Source organism: Leopardus geoffroyi, chromosome A1 (assembly GCF_018350155.1).
Source record: "Leopardus geoffroyi isolate Oge1 chromosome A1, O.geoffroyi_Oge1_pat1.0, whole genome shotgun sequence".
Classification (NCBI taxonomy): domain Eukaryota; kingdom Metazoa; phylum Chordata; class Mammalia; order Carnivora; family Felidae; genus Leopardus; species Leopardus geoffroyi.
The window spans coordinates 24,440,699-24,462,971 of record NC_059326.1 but is presented as its reverse complement, the minus strand read 5'-3'; the positions used below and the strand labels follow the sequence as shown (position 1 = coordinate 24,462,971).

The 22,273-nt window shown below is 41.7% G+C and overlaps 1 protein-coding gene across 5 annotated transcripts in view; it reads left to right on the top strand.

The window, feature by feature from the left end:
* Positions 1–22,273, top strand: part of LRCH1 (leucine rich repeats and calponin homology domain containing 1) — a 202,981-nt gene that overhangs the window by 129,965 nt on the left and 50,743 nt on the right. For all 5 annotated transcript variants that reach the window (XM_045476397.1, XM_045476365.1, XM_045476376.1 and 2 more), the window contains exons 4-8: positions 9,483–9,588; positions 14,797–14,933; positions 15,914–16,041; positions 17,151–17,214; positions 20,641–20,746. In XM_045476397.1, coding sequence (XP_045332353.1) covers positions 9,483–9,588; positions 14,797–14,933; positions 15,914–16,041; positions 17,151–17,214; positions 20,641–20,746 — 541 coding nt within the window. The remainder of the gene's footprint in view (positions 1–9,482; positions 9,589–14,796; positions 14,934–15,913; positions 16,042–17,150; positions 17,215–20,640; positions 20,747–22,273) is intronic.

Below are 22,273 nucleotides of genomic sequence, written 5' to 3'. Positions count from 1 at the left end.
TTTCTGTTTCTTTGTGTAGTGTTCAGTCTCTTTCATCAATGTTTTGTAGGTTTTCGAGTATGGGCCTTTTACCTCTTCAGTTCGGTTTATTCCTAGGTATCTTATTATTTTTGGTGCAGTTGTAAATGGGATTATTTTCTCAATTTCTCTTTCTGCTGCTTCATTATTAGTGTATAGAAATGCAACAGATTTCTGCACATTGATTTTATATCTTACGACTTTACTGAACTGATCAGTTCTACTAGTTTTTTGGTGGAGTCTTTAGTATTTTCTTTTTTTTTTTTTTTTTTCAACGTTTATTTATTTTTGGGACAGAGAGAGACAGAGCATGAACGGGGGAGGGGCAGAGAGAGAGGGAGACACAGAATCGGAAACAGGCTCCAGGCTCTGAGCCATCAGCCCAGAGCCCGACGCGGGGCTCAAACTCACGGACCGCGAGATCGTGACCTGGCTGAAGTCAGATGATTAACCGACTGCGCCACCCAGGCGCCCCTTTAGTATTTTCTATATAGGGTGTCATGTTATCTACAAATAGTGAAAGTTAGACTTCTTCCTTACCAAGTTGAATGCCTTTAATTTCATTTGATTGTCTAATTGCTGTTAGCAAATGTAACTTTTTGATTAGGTCTTTGGTTTTATTATTTTAGAGAGAGCACAGATGGGGAGACGGGCAGAGGGAGAGAATAAAAGAGGGAGGTTGGGAGAGGGAGAATCTTAAGCAGGCTCCATGCTCAATGTGGACCCTAACGCAGGGCTCAACCCTACGACCTTGGGATCATGACCTGAACCAAAATCAAGAGTCAGATGCTGAACTGACTGAGACACCCAGGCGTTCAAACAAACATACTTCAAATGCACTGGTAGCCACATTAAAAAAAAAAAAAGCAAGTGAAATTAATTTTAATGATATGTTTTATTTAATGCAGGATGGCCAGAATATTATTTCAGCATGTTTGCGATATAAAATCAATGAGGTATTTTATATATTTTTTTCATATTATGTCTCTGAAGTCCATGGTGTATACCAACAGCATCTCACAGGTTGGAACAGCCGCATTTCTCATGCTCGTAGCTGTGGCCGAGCAGCTCTGTAGCCTGTGGTCTTTCACTCTGTGCGCCAGCATGATTCCTTGTGAAAAGCATTTATTTGTGACATTGGTGAATATTTCATTTGTTGCCATTATTTAACCACAAGGGGTGAGTGGCCTTCTTAAGGTCACAGACTAAAAAAAGATTAGTTTCTATCCGTTCTTATTTATCTTTCATATCTTTTTGCTTAAAATGGCAGTGCTACTGTAGGTAACCCTGTCAAATGATTTTTAGCTATCAGTTGGAAAGAAATTCCCTGGGGAGCCTGAAATAATTCCAGACTTGCTTGGGAGGCTTTTGTTTAAATGGTTACGTGGTAACCAACTTGTTAAAAAGTTTGACAGCTCCCACCAGACCCCACCCAAGCATTCAGGGTACTTTAAAGCCAATGACGTGCTGATAAAATCACTCAATTTATTGGTCTCTGAGCATTGTTTGGCTATTTTAGAAGAAATATTTTTAAATTTCACATTAGACTCAAAAGAGTATCCCAAACGGAGTTGTAAACTCTCTCCTCTTCCAAGTGTGAGTATTCCAGAGTCATTGCTGCTTTGAAAAACAAAAGAAGAGAACCGTAGCTGTTGCAAGAAAGGAGTTGTCCTCTGTAATTTTTAAGGACTAGAACTGGAAAACATCACCTTACTGTCTTAAATATATCACAGTTATCTGAAACTGTGAAAATGAAACAAAAAGCATTGCCATTCAGCGATTGGCTTGTCCAGCCATTTGAGATGGTGCAGAGAACAAAGGAGTGCAATTGTTCCTCCTCCCATGAAGAAGCCATTAGGAAACACCTACTGAGATGTCCTTTTTTGAATCCATGAGAGGCCAGGATAGAGTTCTGTGCTGTTTCAGGTGCAAGAGAATTTAGGGAATCTTAGCTCTTTGGAACTGGCCCCTCTGGGCTCATTTGTGATGGGAATGACCTAGAACTTTCGGACCTTTCTGGCCTCTTTGACTTCCTTCTGTACCTCTGGTACTCTAAGAGCTGTAGCTGTATATAGATGTTGTTTTGTAAGTCTTTGTATCTGGGCGTTCTTTCTGTAAGAGAAAGAAAAAGCAATAGTGTTTACTGAGCACCTACTATATGCCAGGCACTCTGCTAGGTATATGGCATGGGCAATTTCATATAATCTTGACAATAACCCAGCAAGGTAGATATAATATCTACAGTTTGTAGACAGATTTGAGTTTTAGAATTATTTACCCAGAGCCCTGGAGTGGTGGGGCTGGGGTAAAAACCAGTTTTGTGTGATGAAAGCCCCAATCCTTTCAAAAGCACCATTCAGCTGTGCTTACTGGGTCTTCTTCTGGATCCTTTAGCATCTCACGGAGAGGGACCCTGTGGTGTTTGCTTGTTTGTTTGTTGAGTTCCTGGTTCATCTTGGCAGTGGTTTTCCCATTAGAGTTGGGGCAGCGCACCAACAGTTGAGAGTGAATCAGAGAGTGAATGTTGCAAAACTCGGGCCGTGTCTGTGTGCAGGTCTCCTCGCTGAGGAACCACAGCCGGGCAGGGAAGGTCAATAGAGGGTGCTGGTGTTGACTAAACCTTATTTTACTCATTAAAACGACATTAGCATTTGGAAACGCGGTTCTTGTACTGTCGAATCATGCCCGAAGGGGAAGACATGCTGAGTACCTGGGAAGAGCTGCTGTGTGTGTGCCTTCTGTGATAATAACCAGAGAGCCGTGAAGATAATCGCACCGCGGCAGAGCACGACGAACTTGAGTTTTCTCACGGTTCCCTGAGCGGGCTGACATACTGAGGGCCGGAGACGGTCTGTCCCTTGTTTGGTTTCTTTCAGTTCTGTCTTCCTTCCGCTCACGCAGTGTGTGAAAATCGTGGCTTCCAGCTGTAAGAGAACACAGTATCACTGCTCCAGAAGCCTGCTCTTACACTGAAAAGCTCACAGAACCTGACTCAAGGAATATCTGATGGAACGGTGCATTTCCCGGCCCTGCCTAGACCTCTCTCTCCTTTCATAAAATGTTTGTTTGTGTAGCGAGTTTGGATTCAGGGATTGATTGTAGACACAGGATGTATTGACCTGGTTCTGAGGAGAATTCCTCTATTATTGTTTTTTAATTTTTTTTTTTTTTTATTTTACTGTTGAGAGAGAGAGAGAGACAGAGCGTGAGCAGGGGAGGAGCAGAGAGAGTGGGAGACACAGAATCTGAAGCAGGTTCCAGGCTCCGAACTGTCAGCCCAGAGCCCGATGCGGAGCTCGAACTCACGAACCACGAGATCGTGACCCGAGTCGTAGTCAGATGCTTAACAGACTGAGCCACCCAAGCTCCCCTCCTTCATTATTTTCATATATAACATTCCAGCCTCTGAGTTAGGTATAGCGGAGACATTAATTCATGTGTCTGCCATAATCTTTTTTCCATTCACAGTCTTTGGACATGCCTTCTAACCTCTCTGGTTTCTGCGGGACAGTTGGAAGTCCGTGGCTTGTTTACCATCTGTTCTGTTGAAGAGCATTGGGTTGGAAGGAAGGGTGTGGAGCGGAGTTTTATACTAGAAGGAGACATTCAGTAAGTGTTGGGAGGTGAAAATACCAGAGGTTGCTTGAGAAAGTTTTGAGTTTAAATGAACATACTGGATTTTTCTTAAAAGAAAGAAATTCTGACTACAGGCATTGAAGTTTTTGATGGCTAAGAAATCAAAATTGACATTACTTCTAAGTTATCTATCTTTCAAAGTCTCTTCATTACTTCTGATGGGATAAATGGATCTTCCTACTATTACAAGGAAATTTAAATTAATTTTGCCACTTCCTTTTACATAGGTACAGAGAAGTTAAGACATTGACCTAAAGTCACACAGAAAGTCATACAATAGACATTTCCTCCCAAAAAAAGAGTATGAGCCCTTGATGGGAGTTACTAGCTTAAATTTCCTGTCAGACTGTTCACATTCCCTTCAGTTAACTAAAGAGCTAGATTTATTACAAAAGTATGGCTTAAGCAATGGTATAACTACACTAGGGTTTTGAAAACCTGAGAGATCAGGGTAGCTCATGAGAAAATACCGTGTGCACAGTTCCACAGGGTGGCCTGGTTACTCTGGACATCTTCCCTAACCAAGATCGTCTTGACGCATTATTTGTGTTGGTTTTCATTAGAGGTTACTCCTTAAAAAATCGCTTTTCTTTTTTACAGTATTATTTTCTGAAAGTGAACATTACCTAGTTTAATAATGTCTGAACTTCATCTGGTGTTTTAAATCCTTGTGTTTCTTACATACTGAAGATACATTAACAACTAGTACTTGATAACAAAAATCCATTAGTCTCCAGTGTGCATTTAATACTTCTAGTAAATTCCATCATTGCCTGGAAGGGCTGGCATAAAATGACTCTAACGTTTTTCCTTTGGTTACTTAAAAACATGTTGATTAAACCAGTGGAAAAGAAGTATATTTTAGGTCATAGTTAAAATTGTCCAGTTTTTTGTTTTTTTTTTTTTTACTCTAAATGACTAAATTGGACTGGCTGGTCCTTTAACTTAAGTTTGAGTATGTATGTTATTATATAATAATTAGATTCATTTCTATATAACAAAGAATAGAATTTGTAAATATTTCTGACATGTTTATGATGATTTCTTTTTGGCCTGCTTGCACATTTGCAGTATTATAACAGTAAACATATGACAATTTGATCCACTGAAGCATGCAATAATTATTTTCTAAGACATAGTTTAAGGGCTAATAGACAATTCAGAAGGGATTCATTTGACCATTCTAAGAAGCCACTGAATCTGGAATTCACAGCTTGGTAAATTCACAGCTAAATGCGGAAGAAGTGTGAGGCATTAGTGTTCTTTACTAAATTCATTTTCCTAAATGTTATCTTTTTTTTTTTTTCTTTAACGTTTATTCATTTTTGAGACAGAGAGAGACAGAGCATGAACGGGGGAGGGTCAGAGAGAGGGAGACACAGAATCTGAAACAGGCTCCAGGCTCTGAGCTGTCAGCACAGAGCCCGATGCGGGGCTCAAACTCGCGGACAGCGAGATCGTGACCTGAGCCGAAGTCGGCCGCTCAACTGACGGAGCCACCCAGGCACCCCTAAATGTTATCTTTTTAAAATTAACTCAAGACTTGAAAAACCAGACCTTAGGCTAAATGTGGACAGACATATTTTAGAGAACCAGCCTGTTTTAGGATGATGTTTTTCATGTTCTAACCTGAAATATCCCAAAACATTTAGACTATTATCTTCTCTCCTCTTTTTCCTCCTCCTCGTTCCCCAGCTAATTAAGACATGGGAGGTTTTGTTTTTGTGACGAAATTCATCGCCTCTTTAAAATTCAGCAAGGTTCGGTAACTGGGAGGCAGTAGACTTTTGCTTAATTCTGTAATATGGATTATACAATAATGTAAAGTCTTTTTAAAAATTTATTTAATGTTTATTTATTTTTGAGAGAGAGAGAGACACAGAGCATGAGTGGAGGGGAGGAGGGAGAGGGAGACAGAGAGTCCGATGCCGGCTCCAGGCCCTGAGCTGTCAGCACAGAGCCCGACAGGACACGTGGCTCAAACTCAGGAACCATGAGATCATGACCTGAGCTAGAGTCAGGTGCTTAACCGACTGAGCCACCCAGGTGCGCCTATGGTGTAAAGTCTTTATCTTGCTTCCTTGCTAGATCCGCCTGGGCATTTCCCCCTCATTATTTTGGCAGGATAGGAAATAACTGACCGAAGAGTACTATTGAAACATTTTGACCTTCACTATATACCCTTCAAAATGTGAATGGACAATTGGACGTTGTGTTTCTAATTGTCTATAGATGTACTGTCCTGTAAGTCAAAAGGAAAAAACTCTTTATCATTATGTTTTGTTTTTTTTTTTAAGTGTAAATTGGGTAACTGCTTTCCCTACTGGTTAAATCAACATATAAATATAGCTGAGGGGAGGTGATTTTCCTTGATAAAGCCATTATGTTAGAAATATATGTTAGAAAAAAAAATTACGTTATATTTAGGGAAATAGCATAGCCTTTCTGGCTAACCAGAGGGTAGTCGACAAAATGCAAAGCGTGTTTTATAGTACACCCCAATGGGATAAGACTGAATGAGATTTTATGAGATTTTATGCTGTGAATAATCTGCCTAAAAATGTTATCTTTTGCTTCCCTCTCTCCCCTCCTTTTTCTTGAAAGAACGATTTTTTAAAGAATTCTGTCCTTGAAGCTTCTGAAAAATTTCAGTTTTATATCAAAAATCTGTGATTCCCGTAAATTGCAAAAGGATTTTTCTTGTGCAGTCATACACAGACTTACAAAGACCTACTGTAGATGTCAATAACATAACTTCTCTCCAGAGAAGGAACATTCCCATTATTTCTTCCCTAAGGACCCTCCACTCCTATCACCAGTGTGACTATGCCTGGCTGTGAGTCCCATAGCATGATTTAATCTCATATATTTCTAGAAATATATACTATTAGTATATAGTATATATCCCTATATACTATTTGTGTGAAGGCTCTTTTAAAAGAGAATGGAGGGGCGCCTATCTCTCTATCTGTGCTCACGCTCTGTCTCTCTCAAAAATGAATAAACATTTAAAAATTTTTTAATTTTTTCAATGTTTATTTTTGAGAGGGAGACACACACACAGAGTGTGAGTGGAGGAGGGGCAGAGAGAGAGGGAGACACAGAATCCAAAGCAGGCTTCAGGCTCTGAGCTGTCAGCACAGAGCCCGACGTGGGGCTCCAACTTGTGATCCGTGAGAATGTCATGACCTGAGCTGAAGTCGGACACTTAACCGACTAAGCCCCCCAGACCCCCCAGTGAATAAACGTTTTTAAAAAATCTTAAAGAGAATGGAATGGAAGGATACTTGCTTATTTGTGACTCGGTTGAGGCAAAGAAAGATAAAGATTTCATTGAAAGGGTTTGGTTGTTGGTACTTGTGACTGATCAGATACCATAGGAATTGGGAAAAGGTAGCATTTTACTTTTTACCTCTCGTACATGGAAGTGCTTGCAGAAAGGCAGAATTATTTGCTGATGCAGTGAGGGGCTAAAAGTGACTGGACAGCTCTCTGGAGTTGTATATTTCCTTAGACTTATAATTCTATAATTCTATAATTATTTCCTTAGACTTGTATTTCTCTGCAGATGTGCGGTGTGGGTTATTTGTTTTGCTTTGTTTTTAAACACTAAGGATGTTTCTCAAGGAATTTTATGTGACTTTCTGGGCCAGGAGTGATGCATCAACAGCCAGCCTGGGGGTGACGCCTTTGAACACCTTGTGTTAGCCTGTCATGCCACCTCCCCTCGGCCAGACAGCTGAGCAGTCCCGCGGGCTCATTGCATTGTGCACTCAGCCTCTGCAGAGGCCTGCTTCATTCCCTTTTATCAGGAGTGATTTTATTCCTCTTCAGCAAGTGATACTCGTTTAGCAGCCTCGTGACCTTGGCAGATTACCAGGTCACCGGAGGATTTTTAGATGAGAAGAGATTAGAGGGCAGTGATGCCCTGTGTTCTGCATAGTCCTGTTCTTACGGGAGCCCTGGGGTTTGAGGGGACTGGTTAATGGTGAATTCTCATCTGAGTGAATGTGAAACCGATTTCTGCAATGAGGCTCTGCTGCCTTCTAAAAGGGGGAGTGAAAGGGGAAGTTTTTGCAGATTGAGAAGAGATGTGGGGTATCTGAAGACTTGATCCCACTGGGATCGTTCCTAGCCCAAGTATATCTGTGGTTGTGCCTTTCCAGGAGGGACCTGCCAGGGATTGGTGTGTTTGTGGGAGCATCCTGGGGTTCCAGCCATGAGGCAGAGAGAGCCACGGCATGTGGAGTGTCAACATAAATGGGCTTCAGAAATTTCATCCAGCACTTCCTGGTCCCTAACTTTAGTCCCGGCACTCTGCTTGGCACCAGAAGGATGGAGTGAATGAGAGCCTCCCATCTAGGAGTTCACAGGCTTCTAAGAGAAGGCAAATGTGTGCACACGTGAATACGGTAATAGATTATCCACAGGACCACCAAGGAAAAAGGGCATTCTCCGTGGGTGTTCGTTCGGAGGGGGACAGTGGGGGAAACCTCCACAAAGGTTTCAGAGAAGAGGGAGCCTTGAATTAAATCTTGAAGGATGCAGGTGGGACAAGAGGACGATATTGGGGAGGGGCACACCAGGCAAGGGAAGAGCCGGAAGAAGTTTGGGACTGAGAAACCCTTGGCACACACTGGCAGCTGCCAATCACGTGGCCTGGGGATGCAAGCAAGGGCTTTCAGAGAGGTGGTGCTGGAGAAATCCATCTGAACCGTAGCTGCTGGCCCTTGCTGTGGAGTCGGGGACTTTACCCCATGGGTTTCTGAGACATTGCTGTTGCAGATGTCTAAGTTGATAAATGATGCAGTGAAATGCGCACGCTCCGGCAGCTCTGTGAAAGGTGGGTCTGAGGGGCAGATCAAGGAGACCATTATAGTGCCCAGTGAGATGGAGTGTTGGTCTGGACAATAGAGGAGCTGGGGTGGGGGGTGGAGAGCCGAGCAGAGCTTCCAGAGAAAGTGGAAGAGTGGGATTAGGGGAGAATAAGATTATACATCTCATAGTTTTCATTCTGCCCTCGTCAAGAGGCGGTTCCAGTCAACTGTTGATAGGATGTTAGTCTTTCAGTGCAAAAAAGACATCATCCGCATGCCCCACAGTCTTGGAAAATGTACCGAAAGGTGTTCAGGTCCACAAACTTCCCAGCCTTCCAGTCGCAAATCCATTTTAAATAAATAACGCATCCAAAAGATGCATTCATGGTCACAGTTTTTTCACTGTCAGATGTGAGTGTTTGGTAAGTAGGATGTGTGACGTTCTATTCAGAGGTACTGTGGGATGGTGGCTTCACAGTGGGCGGGCATTTGTTCCGAGTGGTAACTGCCTTGGACGCCTGACTTAACCTCCCTGAGCCTCATTTTTCTGACTGTAAATATTACGCTGCTAATACTGCCTCAGGGGTTCGTGGTGAGAATTAAATGAGACTGAAGCACATGAACGCAGCAGGTGCGAGGCCGGCAAAGGAGCTCCTGAATGCTCCGAATATCCTTCCTTTTCTCTTTTTGTCCTCAGTGTTCAAAATGCTGCACTTTCCTTTTCTTCTCTAAGCCTGACCTACAGACCAGGATAAAAATGTACCCGAGTAGTTGCCCTCATATTTAAATTCCTTAAGGAGGCACCTGGTGTCTCGGTCGGTTAAGCGTCCAACTCTTGATCTCAGCTCAGGTCTTGATCTCAGGGTCGTGAGCTCAAGTCCCGAGCTGGGCTGTGTGCTGGGCGTGAAGGCTACTAAAATAAATACATAAATTCCTGAAGGAGATTTCACATGGGATGCTTGATTTCCTGGAAAAAGATGCTTATCATTTCTGCCTTTGCTTTTGATGCAGGACGTCAGCTGCAACGAGATCACAGCCCTCCCCCAGCAGATAGGTCAGTTGAAAGCTCTACGGGAACTGAATGTCAGAAGAAATTACCTTAAAGTCTTACCACAAGGTAAAAAGAATAAAATAGGAGATGTTCATTATTATTATTTGTTGGTTTACTTTTGTGAAGAAGGCGGTTTGTCTAGTCATGTTTGTGTATGCCTAATAATATTACTTATTATCTTGATATGAATGCTGTGAATTTCACATGCAGATGACAGAAAAGTTAATATCCAACTTTTCATTTTAGTCAAGGGGTACAGCAACACTATCATTCCCCTGTATGAGACTGTGTGTGTGTGTGTTAGTTTGCTCGGGCTCACGTAACAAAGTACCACAGGCTGAGTGGTTTACACAACAGAAATGTACTTTCTCACACATCTGCAGGCTGGAAGCCTGAGATCAAGGTGTCTCCTGAGAGCTCTCTCCTTGGCTTGCAGATGGCTGTCTTCTCCCCATGTGTTCACATCATCCTTCCTCTGTGTCTCTGTCCTAATCTCCTCTTCTTAAATTTTTTTTAAACGTTTATTTTTGAGAGACAGAGAGAGACAGAGCACGAGCAGGGGAGGGGCAGAGAGAGAGGGAGACGCAGAATCTGAAGCAGGTTACAGGCCCTGAGCTGTCAGGACAGAGCCTGACGCTGAGCTCGGACTCATGAACTGTGAGATCGTGACCTGAGCCAAAGTCAGATACCTAACCCAGTGAGCCACCTGAGTGCCCCAAATCTCCTCTTTGTATAAGGATACCAGTCATGTTGGGTTGTGGCCCACTCAAATGACCTCATTTTAACTTTATTACCCCTTGAAAGTCCTTACCTCCAAAATCAGTCACATTCTGAGGTACTAGGGGTTAGGACTCCAACATAGGAAATTTGAGGACACACAATTCATAACAGGAGTTGTTTTTGGTATGGATGTGTGATGTTCTGGAACAATCAGCCCACACTTTAGGTCATATACTTGGTCTTGTAGACCCAGCTATTAGGATTTCTGGCTTTGGCTATTTGGTAGACCTGGTTAGGCACCACCCACTGTGTACGGAATCTATGCTTCAGGTGAGGGCACTGCCCCTGATGAAATGGTAGTCGGACTAATGTCACTGGCAGTTTTAGTGAATTTCTCAGAGGCCAGAAGCAGGGATCCTCCAGAGTGTCAGCACCGAGACTGGTTGCCTGCTCAGACGTCCCTACTCGGGAGCCTGACTCAGGCGAACCCTTTCCTGCGGCTGTGGGCCTGTCCAGGATGTCCCTCTGACATATTGTCTTTGAGTTCAAATAAAAAGATACAGTTGTTCAGAAATGGTGCACCATTAAGAACTTTGACAAGCAGCTCTGTAGATGGTGGTGGATCTGAATTTCAGATTTTGGGCTTCTTGTTCAGACTTGAATCAGAAGGAGTTGAGGAGCAGTGGAAGGAACACTGAGTGCTTTCCCAAAAACATGCTCTGGTTTTCAAAGATCGCATTCATTTCCATCAGTTCCATTTAAGGCCCCTGGGCATACCCACTTTCAAACATATATTTAAAAATACACATCAGGGGCCCCTGGGTGGCTCAGTTGGTTAAGCGTCCAACTTCAGCTCAGGTCGTGATTTCATGGTTCGTGGGTTCGAGCCCCGCGTCGAGCTCTGTGCTGACAGCTGGGAGCCTGGAGCCTGCTTAGGAATCTGTGTCTCCCTCTCTCTGTCCCTCCCCCGCTCACGCTCTGTCTCTCTCTCTCTCTGTCTCAAAAATAAATAAACATTAAAAAAATCTTTTTTAAATATACCTCAAAGCAAAAGCATATATTTGGAAAGAAAAGCTAAAACATTTGGTTAATCTGACACTATTGCGGCAAGTTGAGAGCTACCTGATTTTTTTCTGCATTTCGATCTTTGGCTTGAAGGCAAGCCAGTGAAGCTCATGGAAGGGAAAGAACTTTATAAAATGCACTGTGCTTTTATGGATGGGACATTTGAGTGCCTGCCTGCCACCGTCACCTTGCTTGTGCATTTTTAAAGAAGGAATGTTATGGGGTGCCTGGGTGGCTCAGTCAGTTAAGCGTCGGACTTCGGCTCAGGTCATGATGTCATAGTTCGTGAGTTCGAGCCCTGCCTCAGGCTCTGTACTGATAGCTCAGTGCCTGAAGCCTGCTTGGGATTCTGTGTCTCCCTCTCTCTGCCCCTACCCCACTTGCGTGTGCCCGAGTGTGTGCGCTTTCTTTCTCTCTCTCTCTCTCTCTCTCCCTCTCTCTCCCTCTCAAAAAAAAAGTAAATAAAAATTAAAAAAAAAATTTTTAAAGAAACAAAGTTAGAAACCATCTCAGCACAAAGATGTATTACTTCAATATTTGAGATGACTTGGTATAAAAACATTGTTTTTTCATTCTGTCATTGTCCAATGCATTTTGATTGGATGACATTGTTTTTCTTGGTTCGAGCAAGTACCAAGGGGAGAAACTCTTACTAACAACACATTTGTAAGCATTTAACCTTTCATAGCATTAACGGAAACTTTTCTTTACATTTAAGCTCTCATGCTAATCACTGACAAATCATTACAAATCCCCAAACTCTCATTTTCAAAAGAAAAATGTAATGGAGCCATGGAATGGTTGCCTATTGTAGTTGAGAAGCATGTGAAAAGTGTGTCCACACAACTTGTTCTCCCCACTTCCTGTGCTCCTACCTTTTTTTTTAATGTCTTTTTTTTAATTTTATTTTCGAGAGCAAGAGACAGAATGTGAGTGGGGGAAGGGCAAAGGGAGGGAGACACAGAATTCGAAGTAGGCTCCAGGCTCTGAGCTGTCAGCACAGAATCTGATGCGGGGCTTGAACCCACAAACCGGGAGATCACGACCTGGGCCGAAGTCGGACACTTCACACACTGAGCCACCCAGGTGCCCCCCTATGCTCCTACCTTGAAAGCATTCCTTTCCCTGGAAAAGATCAGTTACAAATTTCTATCCTTTTCATAATTATGTTTTCTCAGGTTTAATATTTTAAAATCTACTCAAAGCTAAGGCTTTCGTTTACTGGAAACTTTTTTTTTTTTTTTTAAGTAACTTCCTGAATATCAAATTTCTTTTTTGCTTCACTGGGGAGAACTCCATTAACAAAAGAGCATTGATGGTGCTTGCAGGCAGTGAATTTAAGGACTTTCCATATTTACTTGTTTTTCCTCTTTGAGTACCCCTCCCCATATGCTTTCAATCTGAGGAGGGAAAACTAGTCTGTAGCCTTAATTACCCAATCATTTTGTGGTGGTTTTACTACAAATACTACAACCAGGAGACCATACTTTGTTTTTTCTAGGACATGAATGGACAGAGGTAAGATTAAAGGAGTCACTCATTGACCTTCTTTGCAACAAAGGGTTCCCTGGGATTTTTTTTTCTCATCCCCTTTTTCTGCCCTGTTTCTTCTTTTGACCATGTCTGGGCTGGTGTTAGCACTTTCTCCCCGCCATTTTCTTGTTGTGAAACTGCCAGGCTCTCGTTTTCCTAAACTAAGATGGTAATTGTGTCCCAAACTACAATTAAAGGGAATAGTCGTTGTAAAAGCCATTCTTACTTCACCTTATTTATTTAAGTTGCCTCTCCTCCCTCTCCTGCTATGACTTCCAGGATCTTAGCCCTCGGTCTTACTTAAAAGTCTTCATTTCCAGTGGCAAAGAGTTGAAGAAACAGAGTCTAGTTACATTTTGCTCCTAATTTGTCAACCTAAGTTTAGTGAGTAAAATTAACTGCCTTAGAGATGGATCGATACCACTACGGGTACAGCAAGGGGATATTCCTTTTGTATATAAATCTCTCTAATTCTTACCCGGGCTTTAGAACTAAACTATGAAGCGAAAGAGATCTTACTTTCCCTTTTCCTTTGACTTTCTTGATTCCATGCTGTTTTCCACGTTCCCCATCTCCCTCTCTCCTCCACCTTCCGTTGCTCACAGAGCCTTCAAGGCAACCTCCAGGACTAGTAGGGGGTGAGGCAAATCACTTACCCTGCTCTTGAGGATAGGGGGTGTGGACTGGGTTTGGGCAGCGAATTATTCGGGGCAGTTTGCAAACTACACATGCCGAGTTTCTCTTGCACGGCCGCCTGTCAGGAGCCTAGCTGGGGACCTGCCACGTGGGGTGCTCTGCTCCTTCTGTTCTAGCACTAGTCCCTCTGTTCTAGTCACTAGCCTCCTGACTCCTTGTGGAGTAATTCACATTCGCTAAGGCATGAAACAAGGAAAGTCCCTTACACGCCCAGATTGCAGTGAATAGGAGAGGAGATAACCGGTTGCTAAGAGCATCTTTGTTTGTGGAGCTTGAAGTGGCATAGCTGAGTAAAGTGAAAACCCTAGGGCTTACTGGGAGGAGAAGAGGAATTGTGTTCATGCTCACTGCAGGTCACTTCGTCTACGGCCCGCTCATCCTCCATTTTGGAACTCCCTGTGTCTTCCAAAGCACCGTATTTCACCCCTTACCAGGTCCCATAACAAACGTGGCGAGGCCCCTGCGGACCGGAACCCGCTGGAGTGTCCCACACAGAGAGACCTTAGTGGTTTGCCCGTGTCACTCTACTTCTCTGGCGTGGCTCAGCCTCTTTGCTCTGTGGAATATATGTGACTTCGTTCCTTGCAGCTGCCAATGTCGGTTGGAATGCTTGAAATTACTGAGTGTTTACTGTGCCACTGGGTGGGGATTTTAAGCTAAATATAATGTTCTGTCTTGTTTGTGGAGCTACAGAAGACTTTTAAAAAGCAGCAGAATGGAGCCTCATCAAATCAGGATTACAGGGTCCATTGCAAAATTCCAAATTCGATAAAATTTAGTTTTTAAAGTGGAAGTAAAAAAAACATGAACATATTTCTTGTAACTAGTTCTGAGGTTATGCCAGCCCAGATACATTCACTGGATAAGAATATTTTGTAATTAGCACATTGTTCGTATGCTAGCAGCTGAAGTTAAAATATAAACACGACCGATGTGGTGTGGCTTACGTGATTGTTTTGCTGGAAGAGAGGGCTTTCTGAACAATAGATATTGTAAATGTCAAGTGTGTCCGGCTTCTATCAGAACTAACAACAATTTAAAATTATTGGGCTCCCAGTGAAAGATTTTCCCTCCCCTTTAGTAAAACATGTTATACACGTACTTCATATTCCTGATGCATCACTGGCTTTGATTATGCTAAATGATAGTTTTCCTTGTAAGCAGAAAATTAAGTTTTGAATGTTAAGCCGTTTAATCTTGTTGCTTTCTGAAATTGTTCTTTTTCTTTCTTTCTTTTTTTTCCCCTCCCCTGTTCTTTAGAACTAGTAGAACTTCCCTTGGTAAAGTTTGACTTTTCCTGCAATAAAGTGCTCGTGATTCCCATTTGTTTTAGAGAGATGAAACGGCTGCAGGTATTACTACTTGAGAACAACCCTTTGCAGTCTCCTCCAGCACAGGTGAGGGCCCGCAGCAAAGCGGTTTCAGGGAGAAATGCTGTCAGTGGTGTGGGGAGGGGGGCGCGGGGGCGGCAACTCTGGGCAGAGCCGGACCTCTGATCGTCTGCTGAATTCACACTGTTTTAGACTTGATTGCAGTCTCTGAAAGATGAAACCTTGGGTGAATCCGACTACAGTACGTCGTCTTCTGCTACATAGAGTCCGTTTACTAGGGTTTAGCTCACTGTTCTGATCGCTGCAGTCCCAGAATTACAGGTGTGATTATGGCGGCATTTGTACGGTCGTTGGAAACTCCTTCATGGAGCGTATGGCTTAGACTCAAGGAGGAATACATGCCTTACATGACTGTGAGCTGCGAAATGGAGTTCAAACATTTTCAAATATGGTTGTCGGTTTTTCAGAGATAAGTTTCGAATTCAGCTGTTAAACCATGTGGGAACAAAGTGAATGCTTCCAGAAGTGGGATGTTAAACCATGTCGGTTACCTGACTTCTATATTTGTTTACACTATTTAGACTTAAACACACTTCTTTTAGAATGGTTTTCTATTCAAAGTAGAATCTGGAAGCAATGGTTGCCTAAATTCTCGTATCTTTTGGAGAGGCCAAATTGGGTGTGTATTGTTAAAGTGTTATTTTATTTTATTATTTTTTTTTTTTAATTTTTTTTTTTTAATGTTTATTTTATTTTTGGGACAGAGAGAGACAAAGCATGTACGGGGGAGGGGCAGAGAGAGAGGGAGACACAGAATCGGAAACAGGCTCCAGGCTCTGAGCCATCAGCCCAGAGCCCGACGCGGGGCTCGAACTCCCGGACCGCGAGATCGTGACCTGGCTGAAGTCGGACGCTTAACCGACTGCGCCACCCAGGCGCCCCTAAAGTGTTATTTTAAATGAAAATACACAGTCAAATGTCTAGGGTTTACATTTTGTTTTGCCGTTAAAAAACATTAAAAATATGTGTTATTAATTTCTCCATAGATTTGCACAAAGGGCAAAGTGCACATATTCAAGTATCTGAGCATACAAGCATGTCAGATGAAGACAACCGACTCCCTCTATCTCCACACGATGGAGAGGCCACATTTACACCAGCACGTGGAGGACAGGTGGGTGTGACTGCAGTGGCTGAAAGCCCCTGTTTAGGATTTGTTTAGGCCAGAGTGCACTGGTTGGGTGGGTAAGTCCAAAAAATCCCTTGGTCTCTCTTAACCAGCGCAGATTATGGTGTGGATAACCTTTCGGCATCTTGCAAATCTTACCTTCCCTAATCTAATCAATAATCGGTCTTTCTTGAGGACCGTTTGTGTATGTTATAACGCATATATATGTATCTTTATACATGCAATCCATAATATAAATATGGGTATTTTTTACTTATCAGTTAAAACACCCATAAAGGCTCAGGTATGCTTTTTTTTAATTATTAATTTTTAATATGCCACCAGAACATTGTTAAGAAACACTACAGGTTTTGTGTTGTAATTGTCTTTTTAAAAATGTGGTGTGCATAGTTTTTGCCATTTCCTGTTTGGAACCGATGTGTTGGAATCCTTTCACATGCCCTTGGCCTTTTTGTGGCATAAATTGGGCCTTGAATTTTCAGAGAACAAAATTCCCACGCTGAACACATGTATAGAAACACAGGTTGTTTTGAGTGGTCTTCATTGCAGAGACCTTTCCTTAACTTTTTACTAAAAGAGTAAACATGGTGGCTTAAAATCTCAGGCTCCCTAATGATCGCTTTATTTAATGCTTAAAATATGTATTCATTATTTTACTTTTATAAACATCAAATTTATTTAGTCACTGGGTATAAGGCTTACAGAATTATTGAAAGTAACTATAGAAAAGTTAAAAGCCTCTTGTAACGTAAAAGGTAAAAGCAATTAGGTAGTTTTTGCTTTTCGTACACTGGAATCACTAAAATGAGAACATTGTTAACTGTTTCAAAGAACAGGCCCCTTGGTTAGAGTATGAATTTATGAAACCCTGAACACAAAGAGTTTATCTTCTACTCTGCTTAGACAGAGTATCTGATTTTCATGAGGCCCTTGTCTTAACCTCCTTTAATATTGGGCTGATTCGTTGCTTTATGGTAGTAATAAAATTTGTATAGCAGAGTCATTACTTGAATGTAAATTGATGTATCTTGTTGTGAACTTTGCGATTTCATTTTTTTTCTAAATGGATTCCATACTGATGGCATCTATCCCAGCAAGAAGGATTCTGATTCGGGCGTTGGAAGTGATAATGGAGACAAGCGTTTATCTGCTACAGAGGTAAAGTTCGTGATTAGATATTTTTCCTTCTGTCCTTCTAGCTGGATTTACCTGCATTCCTGAACTCCTCTGTGGTAAAGGGCATTAATGCATCTATGTGAGAAGGTGTGATTATGTTTGTGAAAGCAATTTGAAATCCAAGTGTTCTAGAAATATGAGCCGCTGTTAGTTTTTTCTGCATCTTTAATATTTTGTAAATGTCTCAAGGGTAGAGTCCCTATCTCCTTCCCCTCCCACCACACTCCTGACATTATCTAGAATATTCTTTTTTTTCTTAAAGTTGATTTATTTATATTGAGGGAGGGAGAGAGAACGCACATACGTGTGTGTGCACACGAGCCAGGGAGGGGCAGACGGCGAGGGAGATCCAGAATCCTATGCAGGCTCTACCCTGTCAGCTGGAAGCCCGACATAGGGCTCAATCCCATGAACCGCGAGATCATGACCTGAGCCAAAATCAAGAGTCAGACACTTAACTGACAGAGCCACCTGGGTGCCCCTAGAATATTCTCGAATGCTTAATAAATATTATGAAATGACTAAGAGTGGTCTGCAAGTACCCATGAGGCATTTTTATAAATATGTTTGTTTCTAATTGACAGAATAATTTGGGAAAAAAATTATTTGCATGGATAGATGTTAAGGAGTCAAATGTGCATTGCATTTTAGCAGTGTACCCATAGGAAGTGCGATTTTGAATAGCCAGAGTTTTTATAGCAATATTTGTTTTCCTGAAAGTCTTCGATTGCGTTTTTTTGAGACGGTTGGATAAAAGTTTGGTTACTTGTAAGCCAAGAAGCCACACGAGAGCTTCCTAAAGTGGTTATAAATAGCTCAGTTAGCACATTTATCTCATTTATAGTTAGATTCCCCGAAACCTTTCGCTAATATACCATTAAGTGGGGTTTCTTGAGCAGGGGAGCTAGAAGGGACAGCTGGTAGAGGGATTGGATGTATCATCAGTCTTCCCTTTTGAGGAAATCTATTGAGATTTTGTGGTTACTGAGTTTTGAAATATAATTCTACTCTTTGAAGATGTAATTAATAGGTCAGTTACCCCATTTAAGGAGTTCTCCTTTGTACTCTGTGTGACTCCAAGAAAGTGCCTTTTGCCTGTTCTCTTCAGGTGTTTGAGGATTAATGTGTAGCTAAGATATTGCATTTTACTTCCTACAACATGCTTTATAAAGCAATGTATTAAAAAATTAAGATACCTTAAAGTCTTTCTAATACAGAACATTTCGAAAGGAGTTTGTAGGGAGAAAAAGAAGGCCAATTTCAATAAAAGAAAATTACTCTCATGAAGCCACATGAATAGTTTACTGTGGTTCCCTGGGGGAGGAAATACTCAACACATTACTTTATAAGTTGTATTTAATTCAACTCCCTTAGCTTTATTAAAACTCATAAGTCCCCTGAAATGTCCCATTGTTTCAGAAATTACTCACCCTCAGCTTATTTTCTATGAAGTTAAAACAGACTCTGCTTTATCCTTTATCTGTTTTTTAAGGATAATTAAGTTCATTAATAAAACATCACACAAAGAACCTCATTATCCTTTTGTTCTCACTTAATATAAGTAGGAGGCTAAAATCATTCTAAAAGGAGGCCAAGGGTTTATTCTGTCCCTTTTAACTAGATGCGTATCTTTGGAATTTTGCTAAGCTTTCAAGAGAGGAGGAGGGTGGAAGGAAGGACCACAGAAAGGATTCTATATTTGACAGTATTGAGTGCATGAATCTTCCCTCGGCCTTTTTATCTGGTCTCACACGGCCGCCTCATTACCTGAGAACACCTCCAAGAAATTTGTAGAAGGAAAAGCATTCTGACTCCTCCTCCAGTGTAGCTTTCTCTTTTCACTTTGTTTGGCAATTATGTTGTCATCTCACCGCTTACTAGGGTTTATCTGGCTCCCCACTTCTGTCTCCCTGTGGCATTTGCAAAGCACATCTCACTCCCTTGGCTGTTGCCATTGTCTGAGTACATTTAGCGTTTGTCTCTAAGAAGTTTAAAACGTGTTTTTCTCAAGATAAACATGCAAAATAACTGGCAGCTGAATGAATATCTGTTTACTGGATGAAATGCACACTTGTTTTGCACCGGTTTCTAAACGATTTGTGCACGCGTCCAAATGTAAACAAACACTATCCTGAAAGTCACGGCTTCAAAAATTGAGGAACAGCCCACAACTCCCTGAAATGTGTTCTGTGGCGGTTCATGATCCCTGTGATTTGGAAAGCTTTTTACTAAATAGGAACACTGAAATGGAGACGTACGAAAGTCACCGAGGCTCTGTATTTCATTTGTGAAGGAATCCTAGATTATCTGAATAAACTTCATCAGCTACTGTGAGAAACTAGCACCCCAGAGACAACTTACTTTGAGTACTGAATTGAAGCCTTACTCTGAAAATTGCACGGAACACATTTCCTTTTAAGTACTACAGCCATTCAACACTTTCATATATTTGACGCAGCCTAAATTCCTATATTCTTCACCCTAAAACAGGGAAATAAACCGAAGCTTAATGTTGCACATAAGATGCACTGTAAATAAATGAGGTATTGTCACAGATATTGTCTGCTTTTTTTAAAAAAATTTTTAACGTTTATTTATTTTTGAGAGAGAAAGAGACAGAGCACGAGTGGGGGGGGGGTGGGGGGAGAAAGAGACAGAGACACAGAATCCGAAGCAGGCTCCAGGCTCCAAGCCCCAACATGGGGCTTGAACCCACGAACCTGGAGATTATGACCTGAGCTGAAGCCAGACACTTAACACACTAAGCCACCCAGGTGCCCCCAGATATTGCCTGCTTTTTGTGACGAGCTGCATGAAAGCCTAATGTAGTTTGGGAAATTGGTGTTGTCGTCAGATCTCAGAGTATCATTGCTATTACAACGATTGGTTGGCCTTTGGGCCACTGTGATATTGACCATATTTATAACATCACACTATATATATTTACAATTATTCCATTGTTCTGTCAGGTATTACATAGTCCTTCTTAGTGCCCTGACCATTGCTCTTAGGTTGGAAAATGCCATCAGGTACCTGACAAAATGTTAGCTCAAAACATGTACAGAGAGACACTTGAGTGTTAATTCAGTGAGTTTTGACAAAGCGAACACACCCGTATTACCAGCTGCCAGTTCAAGAAACAGAGCTTTACCAGTACCCCAGAAAGCCCACTCATGCGCCCACCCTCCAAGCCAAGAGCAGCCGTTATCTGAACTTCAAACACCATGGATTAGTTTTGCTGGTTTTTGAACTTACGTAAGTGGAACTGTGCTTTGTATCTGGCATCTTTTACTCAATATTATGTGTTTGAGAATCACAGTTCTGGTTTTTTTTTATCATATAGCATTCTCTTAATCTACATTGAGAACACTTGTCCCTGGAATAAAGCAGTGCACTATTCCTTTTTAGCCTTCTGATGAAGACACGGTTAGCCTCAACGTGCCAATGTCAAATATCATGGAAGAAGAACAGATCATCAAGGAGGACTCGTGCCATCGCCTTAGCCCAGTTAAAGGTCTGACAATGAATGATGGGGAGAAAGTGCTTGTTTTTAAGTTTCAAATGCTATGTTTGCAATCTGTCCCGATAGGGCCTTGATGATAGCTAATGCTTATTGAGCATTTCCTGAGCACCAGGCTCTTTGCTCATTTGTGAAAGTGATCCCATTTAAAGTCCAAAACTCCGAAATTTTAATCATCTCCGTCTTACAGGTGAGGAAACCAAGCCCAGACAGTTTAAGTAACATGCCAGTGATCACACAGCTAGCCAGTAATAGAGTTGTTCTCGTTTTGAAGATTTATATAACAGTCTTTAAATCCACTCTTGGAAAGAAACTATTGCTATGTAGAGCTATTAGGCAACAACAGCCATGGTAGCGCATGAAATCCCCAAATCTCCCTGGCGTAACACAATCCAAATCAAGTCTACACGAGAGTTGGTGATTGGCAGGCAGCTCCCCTCCAAAGACCCACGCTGCTTTCATTCTGAGATTCCACCATCTTTAACACAAGACTTCCAAGGTCCTATTTTAGGGCAGAAGAGGGCTGAACGTGGAGGTTTGCTCATAAGAGGTTTTTAATGGGCTGGGCCTAGGAGTGCCCATCTCTTACAAGCTAGGCTCGGACATATGGCCACTTCTAACCACACGTGAAGGGAGGAAATATAGTTGAGATGTGTGCCTAGGAATCCGCTTGACTTTGGACATGATAGTTGACCTTAATTCTCTCACCTATAAGTGAGATGGTTAGATTAGGAAATATCTAATTACCTAATTACCCATGGTCTTCTGTAGCTCTAAAGTTCTTTGGTTCTCTAATAATCATCAAATGATCACTAAGCACTTTATGTCCTGCCTACCTTGAAAATCCTAGCAACGTATTTCATAAGTTGGTGGAAGCCCTCAGTTGATTACATTAGGGCAGGGTTTTGATTTTTTTTTTTTTTTTTTTTTTTTTTTTACTACTCCTATTTGTTCAGTGACTGTTAAAGAAAATCCTAAAATTTAGTGTTTGCTGATTTTTAGCACATGATTTCATGATATGTGAATAATACAGAACTAGATTAATATGCTGATCGTCTCCCTAACAGTTTGAATATGCCCTCATTAGTGATAGGGGAGCTGTGTGAACCAACTAGCATTTGCTTTCACTTCATACCTTCAGGTTTTTTTAGTTTAACACATAAGTTTAGCATTTATGTTTATCTGAGGTTATGATTGGAACCATACAGTCTCCAAAAAATATCACTGTATACTTCATGCAAGAATATAACTGCCTTTTTAGTAGATAATCTTTATAACATTATACAGTATAGGAGGTAGTGTTTTAGGCAAACTTAAAATAAAAGAATTCTGTGATTTTTTACCAGTGAGTTTTTTCCTCTTTGTTCTGGAAGTGGGTATTCTGCTGGGGGGAGTCCTTAAAAGTAGCCCTCCTTGATTCTTTTTAGTTTCCAGATCGGGGAGAAGAGATCTGTTTGCTGTTCCATTTGCCTCTTTATACTTTCTTTCCTCTGTTTCTTGAGAAAGTTACAGGAGATCTCA